The sequence below is a fragment of the Nuphar pumila genome, chromosome 2 (assembly GCF_984573655.1).
Source record: "Nuphar pumila chromosome 2, dmNupPumi1.hap1.1, whole genome shotgun sequence".
Classification (NCBI taxonomy): Eukaryota; Viridiplantae; Streptophyta; class Magnoliopsida; order Nymphaeales; family Nymphaeaceae; genus Nuphar; species Nuphar pumila.
Genome location: NC_143250.1, coordinates 126096301 through 126113402, shown reverse-complemented (window position 1 = coordinate 126113402; position 17102 = coordinate 126096301). Strand labels below are relative to the sequence as shown.

The window sequence follows — 17102 nt, the reverse complement described above, 5'->3', positions numbered from 1 at the left end:
ATCCTAAAGCTTAGGTCAGAACCAAACATGCCCTCGAAGTGCACCACGATGAATGAAATGACTCGAGCAATTTGAAAAAGAAAAAGCCTAAATACAAAAAAAACACTTTATTACTCGTATTAGCTAGGGACGCACGTAGGGATGGGTCGAGCCGTTATCTATGCTCCCCCTTTCCCTTCAGTGACACTTCATATCCTAGAAATCAGTTTGCTGTAGCGTTCAGAGGCTCCATATAAGGAAATCATTACTTCTCTTGAGATCGGCCTAATCTCAAGCGTGGGCTTGCAAAGTGAGAAGCTAACTTGAACATCATGAAAGCGCGAAGATTGGTATAACGCCCAAAGCAGTCGCCATTGAACAGTTCAAGCCTTGTTTCTTCAAACCGCTTTACTTGGCCACAAGACCCTATTAGAAAAATACAACAGAACATCAAGCAAAAACACAATTCCATAAAAACTAAATGCAGATAAACAGCAATCACTGAGAAAAATGCAGTGAACAAAGTCACAGTAGAACCATGCATCCTTCCGGAGCTTCAAAAGAGAATTTACACTCAAGGCCCGCATCCACCAAGCGATTAGATCAAGATTCAAAGATCTTTCCCTTGAGGACATTAAAGAAAAAATGGCAAGGCAAAACACATGGCTTTTAACTCCCTTTGAAACGGGAGTGGTTGAAAACTTGCATTCGAAAAATTAAAAAACAGAATCTGAAGAAAAACCTGGTTTCTTGTCCAAAACGGCACAAAAGGGCATTGAACAAAAAAAGGCACAAAATAAGGTCATGTTAAACATTATCCACCGCACAACACAATCAGTAGAAACTGAAAAATGGGAAAAATGAATTGACGATAATACCTAACTGCAAAGCCTCTTACCGTTCGATGTTCAAAAAAGAACCAACGGTATCAAGAGACCATTAATCTTAACGGACTAACAAGAGCAGAAACAAAAAAAATACAAAAATACAAAAAAAAACATGATTTGTCTGTCAAAATGCAAAACTGCATAGCTAATACAGGTCCATCAATTTCTGCCAAACAAATTAATCGTAGCGCCACACTCAGGGAACACTATTCTGCCAAGTCACTCGCCATCAACTAAAATCAAAATTTCTTTTGGGTGAAGAAAGCACAAGAGGTTCTAATAGTCTTCAACTCTTGGCAGCCTGCTTTTCCTTAGCTTTCTGGATCTTCAATACCTTCTTAACGATCTTCTGCTCTTCAACCAAGAAGGCCCGGATGATCCTGCATTACAGTAGAAAAAATAAACATGTAAAAGAATTACAAGATACTGTCCATCAATTTATATTCTGTAACAGTGAGAAAAGGGTGCATACCTTTCTCTGACAGCACTGCCTGACAAAACACCACCATAAGCTCTGTTAACGGTCCTCTGGTTCCTTGATATTCTAGACCTTTTGTATTCAGCAGGCCTCAAATGAGGAATCTGCATATGCAAACAAAGACAGCTTCACTAAATTCCCCTGGAAAGCAAGGAAAGATGGAGAACCTTGGTTGATTCCATTCACTCATCCCCAATGGGATTACCTGAACTCAAAAAACCTGTTGTTCCTATGTGCACATGTCAGCATGTGAGAGAGAGATATAGGGCATGTATTTTAGAGTTGTGTTCCAGAATCCAACAACAATTGAGTAACAAGTGTTGGATCCCACCCACCCATTGATACCCACTGTAAATATGCAATCAAATGGGGCTGAGAATAACAATGTATAGCTGCATTTGATAACAATAGGAGAAAAGGATAACTCTACCGTGTGATGCCAAAAAATTGGTAGAGATGCATCTCCCATGACAATAATAACACCTATTAATTAGGCCCACTTGCACCCCCCAGATACATAAATACATTACATGCATGAGTATCCTATGTTCCAAGTTTTCACAAAATCATTTTGTTCAAAAGTCCATGTATCCATGTGGCATCCATCTAGCTTTAAGCTTTGCCAAAAGACAAATATAACATAAAAAAATTTGCCTACATATGGTTTGACAAGAGCAGTGACTTTTCAAGCATAATCTTCAACTCTGAACAACATCAACATCTAAATCAGCAATAGATACAACCAGGCAGATAAAGCACATTAACCCCAACATATAGGAAGCTTTTATTACTCCAACAGTGTGAATACCAGATGAAATACCACACAGCACCATGACAGAGATTTTATAGACCACGCAAAAAATAAAAGGCTTCAACAAGGTGATAAGGGGACATCTAAAATAAGTTCTAAAAAATATATTATGTCCAATGTCCCAACTTTTTCTTTCCCCCTAATTTTGTCCAAAAACAAAAAGATATAATCTGAACAAACAGAGGAAAAAAGGAAAACGAGAAAGAGACATAATGAAGAATATCTAATCCTGCAAATTGGCTTCAAGGATGAATGATAGGGATCATGTCCACAGTCATGTCAGATACAAAACTTCGAAGATCGATGATCATGGTTTTTCGCTACTATGGAGGGGAGAGAGAGAGAGAGAGCTCAGGGATCCATACAAAATTATCCATGGCCAAGAGGGTGGCAGACCACACATGCTGGAGAGCACACAACAACATTACTTATCAATGGGTTTTCTTTGTCAGCGGGCTCCTGTGTTCCTCAAATGATCTCTATCTGAAGCATGGTGACAACAAATCTAGGTTTTTTCATTGAAAAAAAAGGAAAAAAGAGGATTGATGAGGACAGAGAACAAGAGGCTCAATCAGGATAGCCAAATGGCAATGCTTAGAAAAGAGGCATCACTGAGTATCATTAGAAAACAGAACTGGCTCATAATCCAATTAGATATCTTCAAGCCGAAAGGTCATACCAACAAAATTTATTGGACCCAAGTTAAAAAGTTAAACAAAGGCCCACAACCAGTGCTTACTAGTCCTATAAGATAGAAAGTCAGGAAGTACAAGAAAGCAACATAAATTGGTTGTCTTTGGAACTTGTAACCCAATATCAGCAGCAAAAGGTATACAATGAAATTTATTAACAAATTGAATTTTTGTAACAATTTCTCTATCAATAGATATGTACATTCATGGCGTGCATGTAAGAGACTGTATCTTTGAATTTCAGTGCAAGTTTAATAAATAATTTAGTCTTTGATTTAAAAAAAACAGCTGCCACCATGAATTGCCATAAATTAAACTAAGATGATACACATTAAATAGAACAGAAAGAACTACCAGATAGTGCATACACTGAAAAGAACAGAGAACTAGCAGAAAGAAGCATGAATTGAAAAGAAGAGGAAGAACTAACAGAAAGTAGTTTAGCAGTATTAGAGAAAAACAGGAACAATTTCAAATGGTGCAACTATCAAAATACAGCAAGAGATGAAATAGAGCTCAGAACACTCTTTTTCAAGAGGGTACACAAAAAGGGACTCCAGTGAAATTGTTTTGGATTATGGAAGGACCTGATGAGGGAAGGGAAGCTTTGAGAAGGAATTTGGAAGGACCTAATTCTTTTTCACCTACTTTCTCCTAGAGGATCTACATGTCTGATCACCTATTCTCAAACGCCAACTCTCCCAAGTGCCTCCTCCAAACAGAGTCAACAGGGCCAGTAACAGTTGTTCTGATGGAAAAAAAGGTCTAACAAAATGCTAAGATCTTATTATGAAGGAAACAAGTGCAGTAAATGAACACTAGTTTCTATAATTCATTATAATAGCAATCTCTAAACATGATCGTGAACATGAGATACCAAGGACCAGTGCGATTCAAGGCACACCTCACCAGAAGAGGAGGGACCTTTTGCATTGAGGTGCACACCATTTGACCCAAAAAAGTAAAGGGGGGGGGGCAATTGATTAGGGCCTCCACCCTCTCTCTCTCCAAGGAGGAGGAGGAGAAGGTTTCGCCATGCCTCTCTCTCTCTCAGTTCACTGCCAGCTAGAAGGACCCCGTCACTCCGAGGTACGCAATTTTTTCCCCTTTTTCTTCTTTTTATTTCTTCCTCTTCATTTTCTCTACTGTCTTCTTCTTCTTCTCTTTTATCCCATTTTCCATTCCTCTTCTCTTTTCTTTTTTTCCTGTTATTTTTTCTCCTCCTCTCAGCTCTCACCCGCCACTCTCTTTGTTTTTCTTCTTCTTTTTCTTTTTTCATTTTCAGTCTGTTTTTCAGTTATATACATATAGATTCTGTGTTTGAACAGGTGTATATTACATATATATTATATAATTCAGGTATAATTAGTTCCTCAATTATGTAATCAGTTTCTCAGATATATAATTTGTTTCTCAGTTATAAATGTTATATATTTAATTAATTATATTTAATTATATAATTATATGAAACTTTGGGAGAGGGTGATTGAGTCTAGGTTGAGGAAGGTTGTCATGATATCGGAGAATCAATTTGGTTTTATGCCTGGAAGATCAACTATGGAAGCTATACATCTTCTTAGACAACTTATTGAAAGATATAGAGAGAGGAACAAAGATTTGCATATGGTTTTTATTGATTTAGAGAAGGCATACGATAGAGTACCTAGAGACGTTCTCTGGTGGACAATGATGTAGAAAGGTGTTTCTCTCAAGTACATTAGTATAATTAAAGATATGTATGAAGGAGTAGTAACCAATGTCCGCACTTGTGGAGGGGTGACAACCAATTTCCCGATAACGGTTGGGTTACATCAAGGATCTGCTTTAAGCCCTTTCCTATTTGCAATAGTGATGGATGAGCTTACGAGATCAATTCAAGAAAATGTACCGTGGTGTATGTTGTTTGCTGATGATATTGTTTTGATTGATGAGTCTAGAGCTGGGGTTAATGCTAAGTTAGAATTATGGAGACAGACATTGGAAGCTAGAGGTTTTAAGTTGAGTAAGAGTAAGACTGAATATATGGAATGTCGGTTTAGTAAGCAACGAAGTAGTGATGGGAGTGTAGTGAAGCTTGGTGAGCAAGATATACCGGTGAATGATTATTTCAAATATTTGGGATCCATCATTCAAAAGTATGGAGAAATTGATGGAGATGTAAATCATAGGATAAAGGTTGGGTGGATGAAATGGAAAAGTGCTACTGGAGTGCTGTGCGATCGTAGAATGCCATTGCGATTGAAGGGAAAGTTTTATAGGACGACTATTAGACCCGCTTTACTATATGGTACGGAATGTTGGGCTGCCAAGAGACATCATATTCAAAAAATGAGTGTAGCTGAGATGCGGATGCTTAGATGGATGTGTGGAAATACAATAAAAGATAAGATTCGGAACGAAGAGATACGTAAGAAGGTAGGTGTTGCACCCATTGAAAATAAGATGCGAGAGAATCGTTTACGGTGGTTTGGACATATTCGGCGAAGGCCTAATGATGCTCCAGTTAGAAGGTTGGAGAAATGGGAAAATATATTAGTTAAAAGAGGTCGGGGTAGGCCTAGGAAGACTTGGATGGAGATGATAGGAAAGGATATGAATGCTTTGAACCTCACTGAGGACATGGCGTTGGATAGAAATGATTGGAGGAAAAGGATTCATGTGGAAGACCCAAAATGAATTTCTTTTTTGGTTCATATCGCTGACCCCAATTGTTTTGGGATGAAGGCGTAGTTGTTGTTGTTGTTGTTGTATATAAATCTGTGTGTATTTGTGTGGAAAACAGATATATATACACGTTAGGACATTATATTTTGCTGTCAATACTGTTATGTTGTGTAGTTTTTTTTAAGAAGTGTGTGTGTACACATATATATGCATGTGTGTGTGTTTTCTTATCTTTCTCCTCAGCAGGTATTGGCTCTTGCTTTGTTGTTTCAACAAGGAATTCCTGTGTAATATATGTTGATTCTTATTGTGTATGAATCTGAATTTCAGCAGGTATTGGCTCTTAATTTTTTATTGAATGTTTATATAATTATATTTTATTTCTTAGATACTTACATAGATCAAGTTGTTGCATTAATGTAACCTTTACATGTTAATCCCACATTTTTTGGTATTTATTTGAGATTTTCTATTTCTGATTGGTTGTTGATTCATCAATAAAGCATTTCTTTTATTTATTTGTATTTGTAGATATTTTTTTTAACTTTTTTTAAGTTTTCAAAAAAATTTTTGAGGCTTACGCTTTATGCCTCGCTTCAGATTTTGGGAGTGATCCGCTATGCCTCAATGCTTTTCACAACATTGCCAAGGACAAATAATTTGCCTAAACAGCACCCCCTTCAATGAAAAGATGATTGATAAAAAAATCCATGCTCACAGATTTACTATAAAAAAGGATTTTATTTTAGCTCCATTTTATGAGCATTTATGAGCTGGGCATAGCAAGCAGCCTTATTAACTCAATGCATAGTAAAAAGGAAAATATTAAACTTTCATTTAAAAATTGGTCTCTCCAGGTCTCCACTTGCAACTATTTACAATAACCCATCAACACAGTTAAGCAAAAGGTTAGAAACAAACAAATCTTATGACAACCGTTAATGATATTTCAATCAAGTATAAAGTTCAATCTAAAAGTAAAAAAATTAACTAGAAATATAAAACGTTGCAATGAAACTGAAATTCCTACCCCTTGGATTCTCTTGTGAGTCACAGGGCATTGAGGTCCCTTGGCTCTCTTCTTTGAAGTTTGGTAAATCAGTCTCCCCCCTAAAGACACAAAAAAACAACCAATTAGAACCATCTAAGCAAAGAAAAAGCAAATTAATTCAAAACCAGAAGCATAAGATCTACCACTCTTCCCATATAAAAAATATATAAACCTAAATAGCAAATCATCCTATTTCAGTCCCAAACCAGAACAACAAACTGCTCATATGTATAAAACAAAAACACAGAGAAAAGGTCAAGTGACAAACTGAAATTCCAAAACCAAAACATCAGGAAAGAAAAAAAATCTCCCATAAGCAAAAGGAACCACGTATATATATGGGTTAATCTACCAGTAAACCAGTTAGGTTTAACACTAAATGGATTCAACCTTATGAAAATGACTAAATCACATTAAAAATGACATTTTTGAGAATGCAAGGTTATTTCTTGAGGTAAAAAAGGTAACTTTGATATCTTCATAAAGTTACATTTTTGAAAAAGGTGTTTTGACTTTTCAATTTCCTCCAAGTTCAAAGACCTGTAATGCCCAAAAGCGTAACCATGCATTAAAAAAATGGCATTATTTTAAGGGTGTTTAATCATTTTCATAAGGTTGAATCCAATAGGTTTAATGGTAGATTATATATATGACAGAGTCGTTATGACTAATACTGAAACAAAAAGGCAACTAACAGTTTTATCACAGACAAGGAATACGCGATGCCACAATCAAATCTTGCTCAACAAATGAAAAAAATTGAATTCCTACGGACCCCCAAAAAAGGTAAATTCACAAGGAAAGTGGAAAATAAAACAAAAGACATTGATGTAGCTCGATACAACATAAGTGAAAAACCAAGGTTTAACAAAAATTAGCAGGTTGAACGACCCAACACTAGTTCAGGTAAGAGTATCACTAGAAAAAGAAACAAAAAAAGAAGAGAAAAAACAGGAAAACTTAATGCATAAGAAATGAAAATACAAAATAATCACAAGAAACAAGGAGAAAAAGGAAACCGAGTAGAATAAAACACAATCACAAGCAAGAAAGGATTATTTCATGCGCGAGGAATCACAAAATCAAACGTTCACTAAACCAACTGCCAAAAAGTCCTAAAAAAGGAGAAAGAAAAAGACACTTTGCCACGTTCAGAGACCAATACGAGATTAACAAGAGAATGAATCAAGGTTTCACAAGCAGAACCGGGTTCAAACCATAAACGAGACTGAAACAAAACCATCAATCACGAACCGAAACCAAAATGGCTTTAAGAAACCCGATTAAGCGTGAAACAGGGGGAAACCAGATCATATGAACAGAAACGCAATCGAAGCAATGGAAATAAAAAACCCTAGTGACCAAGAAAACAGATGGAGAAGAGGGAGGAGAGAGTTAGGGGTTAGGGTTTTTGTTTGGTTACCGGGAGTCTTGACGACCCTGGTCTGGTTGGACTTGGTGGCATAGCTATGCCGTTTCCGGTAGGTGAGTCGCTGAACCATCCTTCCTTCCGCCTCCCTCGCCCACCACCCTCTCTCCCTTACGCTCCTCCTCGCTCTCTTAGTCTCTTTCCCACCGAAACCGCAGAGTTCCCGCTCCAGTGGAGGGACGAACCCTTTTATCTAAAGAAAACCTAGATTCAACGGATGACGATGGCTGGTAGATTGGACGGCCCAGATCGTAGTTGATCATCTCCATCATAAGTGAGTTTGTCTTCAACTATCATAAGCTGGTCAAACTTGGTTCGGACCCATGTGGATCTGGGTCCAGGGAACGATGGCCTGCTCAATGAGGGATGGATCCTTAGCTCGGCCCCAAAATAGGGCCCAAGACATGTCACCGTAAGACCTATCTGTTTAACCTCTGAGATTGGTAGGGAGGTGAAGAGGTTGGCTCCGTTATAGGCATTACCGAATCCAACATAATCGGATATTGCCTAATTGGATTCGGAGTTCGATGGAGAAAGGCCGAATTTGGATCTGACTATCTAATCGGATATACTTTAGATGTAATCGGATATGGGTTAGCTGTTGAAGTTGGATTCAGTTCAGATTCGGGTTGGGTGTAGAACCTCCTACCAAATATGAATCCTAAGTCAGAAGTTACTTGTTCTATGAAATCGGAGTAATGACACTTGGTTTTAGTTTTGATATACAACGCAAACTTGATCCATTGACATGACTGATTATGTATTGGTCTGAGCACAGGACTAAGTCAATAGGATCTGATTCAAATGTTCTCTTATGCAGGGTCGTGGTTTTAGATATGAGACTCGAGCCTGTCAATGGGGTTTCGAATCAGAAATAATATTGACTTTCACTCAAAAAATCTAATTTTCATTCAAAAGAAACAATATCGACCCATCAGTATTAGGGTCTGGACCTACCTAGCTAGGTCCGCTAGCTAATCAAATCGGAAGCATAAGATCCAACTAGACACAACCAGACTGCTGGGATAGGAAGAGTGCCCTATAACCAAATCATCAAAAAGTAGGGATTTTTCTTGTACCGTTCTACGCACAATTCAAAGACCCAAAAGCTGAGTCTGATCGGACAACCACCAATTACAATTATGGGTGTCAACACTAGTGCTGAAAATGGATGGTATATGGTTGGATATCTCATCCGAGTCTGAATGTTATTTCTGGATTTGGATCCTTTCAGTATAATCTAAATGTGTATTCGGGTGGGTTTCAGATCTGTTCAATCATATTAGAATCAGTATTTCATTTAGGATTTGAATTGATCTGAATCAAAATCCGATTCGTTTGCATTTTTCACATGTTTTCTTCTATTTTTCTTGGATCCAATAGCATCACCCATATTCAACTTTACCTCGATCTCAATCAGATCTGGATTCAAATTCAATTCTACTATTATATACTTTGGATTCAAATTTACATCTAACAGGACCTAAATCTGACCCATTTGCACTCATAATAAACACACATGCACATGCTTTTAAGACGAGTAAGATAAGGCCATACAATTATATATTTTTTGTTTTTACATTGGTTAAGCCGGCTAACATACCCAGTTAAAGATACCAGTACCATTGCGGGCCTTGAGTGAAGATGTTGATCCCTTCGTCCCAAGTTTGATTCTCACAAGGTGTGCAAGTATCTTTAACTGATGGGTTTCGCAAGGGCTTGAGTGTCAGTGACCCTACTTATTGGTGAGGATTCCTCGTCAAAAAAAAAAAAAACTAGTACCACTAGCACCAGGCTTGGTTTGGTTTCCTTAAGAGTGCATTTTGAATTTAAGAAAGAACGGTGGAAAATCATCGTGGGTTATGGTAGTGGTGGTGGAGCTTCTCAGGTGCTATTTTTTGAGAGGTGGGTGATGGTGGGTAGTGAGGGAGGGTGGTTTTTCGAGAGGTGGGTAGTGATGGTGGTTGAGCTTCTCCGACCTAGTTTTTCAAGAGGTGGGTGATGGTGGGTAAAAGTAGTGATGGTGATGGATGGTGAAAAATCATTGTGGAGTGGGTAGTTTTTTTTGGGAGGTGAGTGATAATGGATGGTGAGATGGATGGTGGAGAGCATAAATCATGACATTTCTCCACCTCTTTTTTGGAGGAATGTTTTCTATTAAAAATTGTACTTTTTTTAGAAAAAAAGTCTTTTATTTGAAAGGGTAAAAAAACCTTATATTTTGTCTACCTTATATCACTTCTGCATCTTTGTCGCTTTCAAACTTATCCTAAAGAGATAAGAAGAGCCACAAGGTTGTCGACCTAATCAAGATAGGTTAGTTGCCGGCCAAAAAGCTTTAGCAATATAGATGTCACGGGCCTATTTCCTTCAATGGGCCAGCGCGGCGCGACGGTCCTTTCCCACCGCCGCAAGCCTACTTGTCAGCTTGTTTGCCGATCGCGGAAGCTTGTAATCAGAGTGCAAGAGGGCAAGAGAGAATAGTGAGAGAAATTGCAATCACAACGATGGTGAACAAAAGAAAGCTCAACACATTTACTTCATTCACAATTTTGCCCGCAGGCTATTACAGTTCAAGTATACGGGCTGCCCCTTCGGGGTATTGATTCACCTGAACCGGGCAGCTTACTGAAATTCCACTAGAGGGGGGGTGAATAGTGAAATATGATAATGATCGATAAAATAAAATAATTAAGCAATAGGGCACAACACATAAAACACAGAATTTATACTGGTTCGGTCAGTATCCAGACCTACATTCAGTCCCCAAGCAAACCACTTGAGCTTTCCACTATAACATCCGAGTCACCGGATAAATAGTACAACACCCTCTTCCCCAGAGGTCTTCTTTTCTCAATAGAGAAGGGGCACACCCTCTTCCCAAGAGGTCTTCTTCTCTCAACAGAGAAGGGCAACACCCTCTTTCACAGATGTCTACTTCTTTCAACAAAGAAGGAATACAGTGAATAACAGAGTTACAATACTTCCTATAGAACCTTCAAAATGATATGAATGCACGAATGAAGGATTCTCAGAATGTTCTGTTTGTCACTCAGAGGATACTCTTTGTCAAAGAGCTGGACTTGACTTTTTCTCTTTTCTTTCTTTCCTTTTTCTCTTTCTTTTTCAAGGCTCTCTTTTCAAATATCGAATAAAAATTTTCTCGTTGTAAGCTCACACGTCTATTCCATTCCATTGTTTGAATAGTTTATTTGAGTGTGTTTATATAGCTTTTAAAAAGTAGTCGTTACATTTTTGGAATTGTAACTTTTTGAAATGTGAAATGTTATGTCATTTCAAAAAATATCTTTTAGATAAATTCGAGAATACCTTTTTCCATAAAAGTAGAATAGAGGGTACACTAGTCGTTGTAATATTTTAGGTAATACATATTTTATGTAAAAAGTCCATTTCTTACAATAGTACATTGAACGTTGGGTTGTAGTTTTGTCTTTATTCTAATTAATGATTTGAGGTACATTAGTACTTCTTTGCTTTAAATGAGTGTAAGTACAATGAGTGCTTTGAGATATTTATTTGTACATAGTCATGTCAAGTGTTTTCTTTATGTTGTGTATTTCAAAGTCTCCAGAGAGAATGAGGACCAAAAGAAGGTCGGCATTCTTTGAGAAGGATATTAACAAGGATTTGTTACAGGAGGCATTTAATGCTTTGTAAAGAGAATGATGACTTCAAGTAAGTCGACATTCTATGGTTATGAAAAAAGTAACTAGAGTCCTTTCAAAAACATATTTTATTTGTTTTTCTTTTGTGTAGCCGATTTATGTTTTTGTCTTCTTCTTATATTAAAAAACATTTCTTTAAAGAAGATAACTAAAGTCTTGTTAAAACATATTTTATTTGTTTTTCTTTTGTAGTCGATTTTATGTTTTTATCTTCTTAAAAATATTTCTAGAGTCTTTTCAAAAACATATTATATTTGTTTTCTCCATGTAGCCGATTTTATGTTTTTGTCTTTTTCCTACATTCCTTTTCATGTTGTCTTGTATATAGTGTAAGGTACAATTATTACATGACAAAATGTCTTTTTCATAAAAGGTTGTAAGAAGGTACAATTATTATATGACAAAATATCTTTTTCATAAAAGGTTGTAAGAAGGTATAATTATTGGTTTTCAAAAAGGAGCTTTTTGAAACTATCGTATACTTTTATGATATAGTGTTTATGAATGAGTATGTAATATGCAATATGCAAGTTCCTGAAGGTTCTGTTACATATGACTCTAAAAAAGAAAAAAGTCTTCAACTTGAGGTAGCCGATCTCTTCATTTGAACTTTAGGAATGTATGGCTCATCAAACTTTTTCTTCAAGGAGTATGATTGCACCATAGTTGTACTTGAACAAGAAGTCTCCATCCTTATTGGGTGAGATATCCTTGCATCAAATACTCGTTAGATTTAAGGCAAAACATATTCAGTCATAATATAACATTATTTCAAGAGGACATATTATCATATCATATAAAATCAAATGAGACAGTGTATCATATTATGTGACATCAAAACCGAGTTTCTCAACATTCTCCCCCTTTTTGATGATGACAAAATATGCTCCCCTTGTCAAAAAGACATTATGCATAGAAATAATAATATGATAAAAAAAAATTTGAAAAATGTTTTAAAGAAGAGTATTTCTCCAATAATGGAGACAAGATTTCTCCCCCTTTGTCATGGACAAAAAGGAGGGATCAGAGTAAGACAGTTATTACAGACCAAATATAAAAGTAATTTAAAAGTTATTACAGACAAAAATGAGTTTTAGTCAGAGTCAGTGGTATTGAGCTTGCGGCGGCGGTGACTTGAATCTTGGCTCATTGTCAAGGAGTCAAAGGCCTGTTGAAGAGAGGCTTGATTCCTGAGAAGTAGAGCCTGTGAATTTTGGATGTCGACGAGGGTAGAGAAGATGTCGTGGTCAGAGCTTGCTGGGGGATCAGCTTCACTGGTGCATTCATCGTCAGAGTGATCTCGAGGGGACCCTTCCTCAGGGAGGTATGAGTCATCGAATGCATGATCAGACCGGTGAATGATGTCTTGGTGGAGAGGCACCTGGAAGTGCTGAAGGATATGGGTGATGAAGTACCCGAAAGGAAGAGAGTGGAAGGTCCGAAAATTGATCATGTTATTGAAAATGATACTGGACCAGTTGATGGGAAAGTTGCAGAAGATTACATATAGGAGCAGGGAGATTTCGTTTGCCACGAAACCCTTGGAAGGAAACTTTGGAAAGACGTTGGATGAGAGGATGTGTGAGAGTATTAGAGCATGAGGTTTCAGATTGCTCGTATGCCATGGAAAATGAGTGCAGCGAGTGGAGAGAAGGACTTTCTTAAACACAGTTCGATCTATCGGAACTATGTTAGGAAGCTCAATGCCATAGGAAGAAAGGTTTAGAATGCAACCTAGTTGAGAGATATTGAAGGAGATGAGTTTTCCATGTACCATGGATGTAATGGTGGTGTGGTCACGGTCTACAGAGAGGTTGGTATAGAAAATTTTGATGAGATGAGGATAGTAGGTCATGGAGTTAGTTGTTCCTAAGATGAGAACAAAATCTTGAAGAGAGGTATGGAGGTCAAGGGATGTGAAAGCGTCAAAGTTTACTAGTTTGCCAGTTTGAATTGGCAAGGTGCTAATGTACTGAAAGTGGTGAATAAGGTCTGGGTAACGTAGATCTGCGGAGGTGATCACATTGGTGGAGAAGGAAGCCATTATCGAATGTCTTGAAAATAAAGCACTGGGAGAGAATGGAGCTTGAAACGAGAGAGAGTTTGTATGAGAATAGAGAATTTCGAATGGAATGGTGAGAGATGAACCAATTGATTAAATAGAAAGAAGAAAATAATTGTTGATATGAAATGAATGACATTGGAAGTGGGTGATTTTTAGATTTTAGTCAAATAAGGAAATCCGTGAGAAGTAAGTTAAGAGGCTTGTGAATGACAAATCAAATCAAGTTTGGAGGAAAGTGTATTATATTTGAGAAGAAGTCAAGGAGAACATGGTTTTGAATTATTCTTTTATATAAGAATGAATTGTTATGTGAGAGTTTTATCGAGTTGTGAGTTTGTGTCATGTATGGAGTGGCTTGATGTGTGATAAAGCCAAAAGAGTGAATTGTTCTATGGTTTTTAAAGAGAGGTGAAATAATGGCCTAATAAAAACAAATATCCTTTTATAAGATATTTTTACTTTATGGAGAGTATTCGTGAAGAGTGTGTTTGGAATAGGACAAATAGAGATGTGTGAGTGACATAAGATGAAGTTTTTGATAAATCTTGATTGGAGAGAAAGATGTACAATATGAAAAAGGTCATGATTGCTAAAGACGATAATAGATGATATAGTAGATGATATAAAAAAAAATATACGTGAAATGTAGCAACTATTCTATTGAAGATCGGCTAGCCTATTGTGAGAGAGAGAAGGAAAGAAGAAGATATTTTGATTAGACATAAAGTTGTTTTGAGAGAAACAAAGAGAAACTCGTGAAGAGAGAGAGTGAGAGAGAGAGAAAGTGAGAAATGATGGCCTACTAAAACAAGAAACAAGTGGGAGTTATTAAAATATAGTGCATGAGTTGAAGTGTAGAAGAGTATTATTCGTATGAGGGGTTTTCACAAGAGGACAAAAGGTGATGAAAGGATGTTATGAGATGAGTGATATGAAAGAGTGTCATAATTACTTGTAATTAAAGAAGGTAGTACTCATGGGTATGCGTGGAGGAGGATAGGACAAAGTGTGATTATTAATGTGTACTTGAAAGGTGACATAAAGAATGTGTTGTTATTCATAGAAGTTTTAGTTTGAGGAACAAGGTTTTTGGAGGAATTCGATTGAAGGAGTTCATAGTTTCTTTAGGAGAATAGTAAAGAAGTCAAAGTAATGATTGGAGATTCAAATCGTATGTGTGAGAGAAAGGTAACTATATAGTAAAGAGAAAGTCAAGTTATGAGAGACAATAATTATGAAAGTCATGTAAAAGATGATATGACAAAAATGTACTTTGACATAAAGTTTCAACTTTTAAGGCAGTATGTGGTATTCGAAACCCTTAGAAGTGATTCTATTTAAAAAATGTAAAAGGAAGACACGATTATTAAATTTTTAAGGTTCTTTTAGTATCCTTATTAAGATGAATTTTGTAAATATTATGAACTCGAGTGAACTTAAGTTTTATATATCATTCAATTTACATATTCCTAGTTCTCTTCTTATTCTTATAAAATCTTCATTTTTTAAAGGTTTAGTAAAGATGTCTGCTAGTTGTTTATTGGTGGGTATAAATTCTAGTTTAATTATACTATTTAAGACTTGTTCTCTTAGGAAGTGATGTCTAATTTGAATGTGTTTAGTTCGAGAATGTAAAACAGGATTTTTGGAAAGGTTTATAGCACTTGTGTTATCACATAAAATAGTTGTATTTTCGAATTTTAAACCAAAATCTTTCAAAGTTTGTTTCATCCAGATGACTTGTGTACAGGCTAGGCTAGCAGCAATGTATTCGGCTTCAGTAGTTGATAAGGATACACAGTTTTGTTTCTTACTGAACCATGATACTAGTGAGTGCCCTAGCATGTGACATATTCCACTTGTGCTTTTTCTGTCAGATTTACTTCCAGCAAAGTCAGCATCGCTGTATGAGATTAGATCAAATGTAGAGGATTTTGAATAGAATAATCCAAAATCAACTGTGTCTTTTAAATATCTCATTATTCTTTTTACAGCTTTAAGATGTGATTCTTTTGGATTTGACTGAAATCTAGCACACAAGCAAACACTAAACATTATATCTGGACGGCTAGCAGTTAAATAAAGAAGTGATCCTATCATACCTCGGTATACCTTTGTATCAACAGACTTACCATCTTCATCTTTGTCCAACACAGTAGTAGTGCTCATAGGAGTAGATTTTGAAGCAGTTGAGTTCATGTTGAACCTCTTCAGAAGTTCACGAGCATACTTAGATTGATTGATGAAAACTCCATCCTTGGTTTGCTTGATATGCAGTCCAAGAAAATAGGTGAGTTCTCCCATCATACTCATTTCGAATTCCTTCTGCATGGACTTAGAAAAATCTTCACAAAGAGTGCTGTTAGAAGATCCAAAGATGATGTCGTCGACATATATTTGAACAATTAGGGTATGATTATTCACTATTTTAACAAATAATGTAGAATCTGCTTTGCCAACAGAAAAACCAGTTTTTAATAAAAAAGTTTTAAACCTATCATACCAAGCACGAGGTGCTTGTTTTAAACCATATAAAGCACGTTTGAGTTTAAAAACATGATCTGGGTATTTTTCATTTTCAAATCCTGGAGGTTATTTTACATAAACTTTTTCATTTATAAAACCATTTAAGAAAGCACTTTTAACATCCATTTGATATAATTTGAAATCCATATAGCTTGCATATGCTAAGAGCATTCTAATAGATTCAAGTCTAGCAACAGGAGCAAATGTTTCATCAAAATCAATACCTTCCTCCTGGTTGTATCCTTGAGCTACTAGTCTGACCTTGTTTCTTATAACATTACCTGTTTCGTCTAGCTTGTTTCTGAAGATCCATCTTGTCCCAATGATTGGATGATCCTTTGGTCTAGGTACAAGATCCCAAACGTCATTTCTTTGGAATTGATTCAGTTCTTCAGTCATGGCTAGCATCCAGAACTCATCAATGATGGCTTCATCAATCTTCTTTGGTTCAAGTTGAGAAATGAATGCCATGTTTGCAATTCGTTCTAGCTGAGCTCTAGTTTGAACCCCCTTTGTTAGATCTCCCAAAATCTGCTTTTGAGGATGATCTTTGATATCGACAAAGGTTCTTTGCTGATCATCTTCATTAGACTTAGCTGTGTTATCTAAAAGTAAATCTGTACTTTCAACATCATCATCATTAGTTTATATATGAACAGATTGATCAATAGATTCACAAAAACTAACATGCATAGATTCTTCAATAGTATTATGACTCTTATTGAAAACTCTATATGCTTTACTATGACTTGAATATCCTAAGAATATGCCTTCAACAGATTTAGCATCAAACTTATCCAGGCTATCTTTTGTGTTTAGGATAAAGCATTTACA

The 17102-nt window shown here is 36.4% G+C and overlaps 1 protein-coding gene across 1 annotated transcript; it reads right to left on the bottom strand.

Annotated features, from left to right (window-relative positions):
- Positions 1-827: 827 nt before the first annotated feature.
- On the bottom strand, positions 828-8155 carry LOC149847032 (large ribosomal subunit protein eL34-like). Its single transcript, XM_089996755.1, has 4 exons — positions 7986-8155; positions 6542-6621; positions 1339-1448; positions 828-1246 (listed from the first exon to the last, which is right to left on the bottom strand). Exons 1-4 carry the CDS (start codon positions 8062-8064, stop codon positions 1153-1155), a joined length of 363 nt encoding a protein of 120 aa, XP_089852881.1. The 5' UTR covers positions 8065-8155; the 3' UTR covers positions 828-1152.
- Between the last annotated feature and the right edge of the window lie 8947 nt (positions 8156-17102).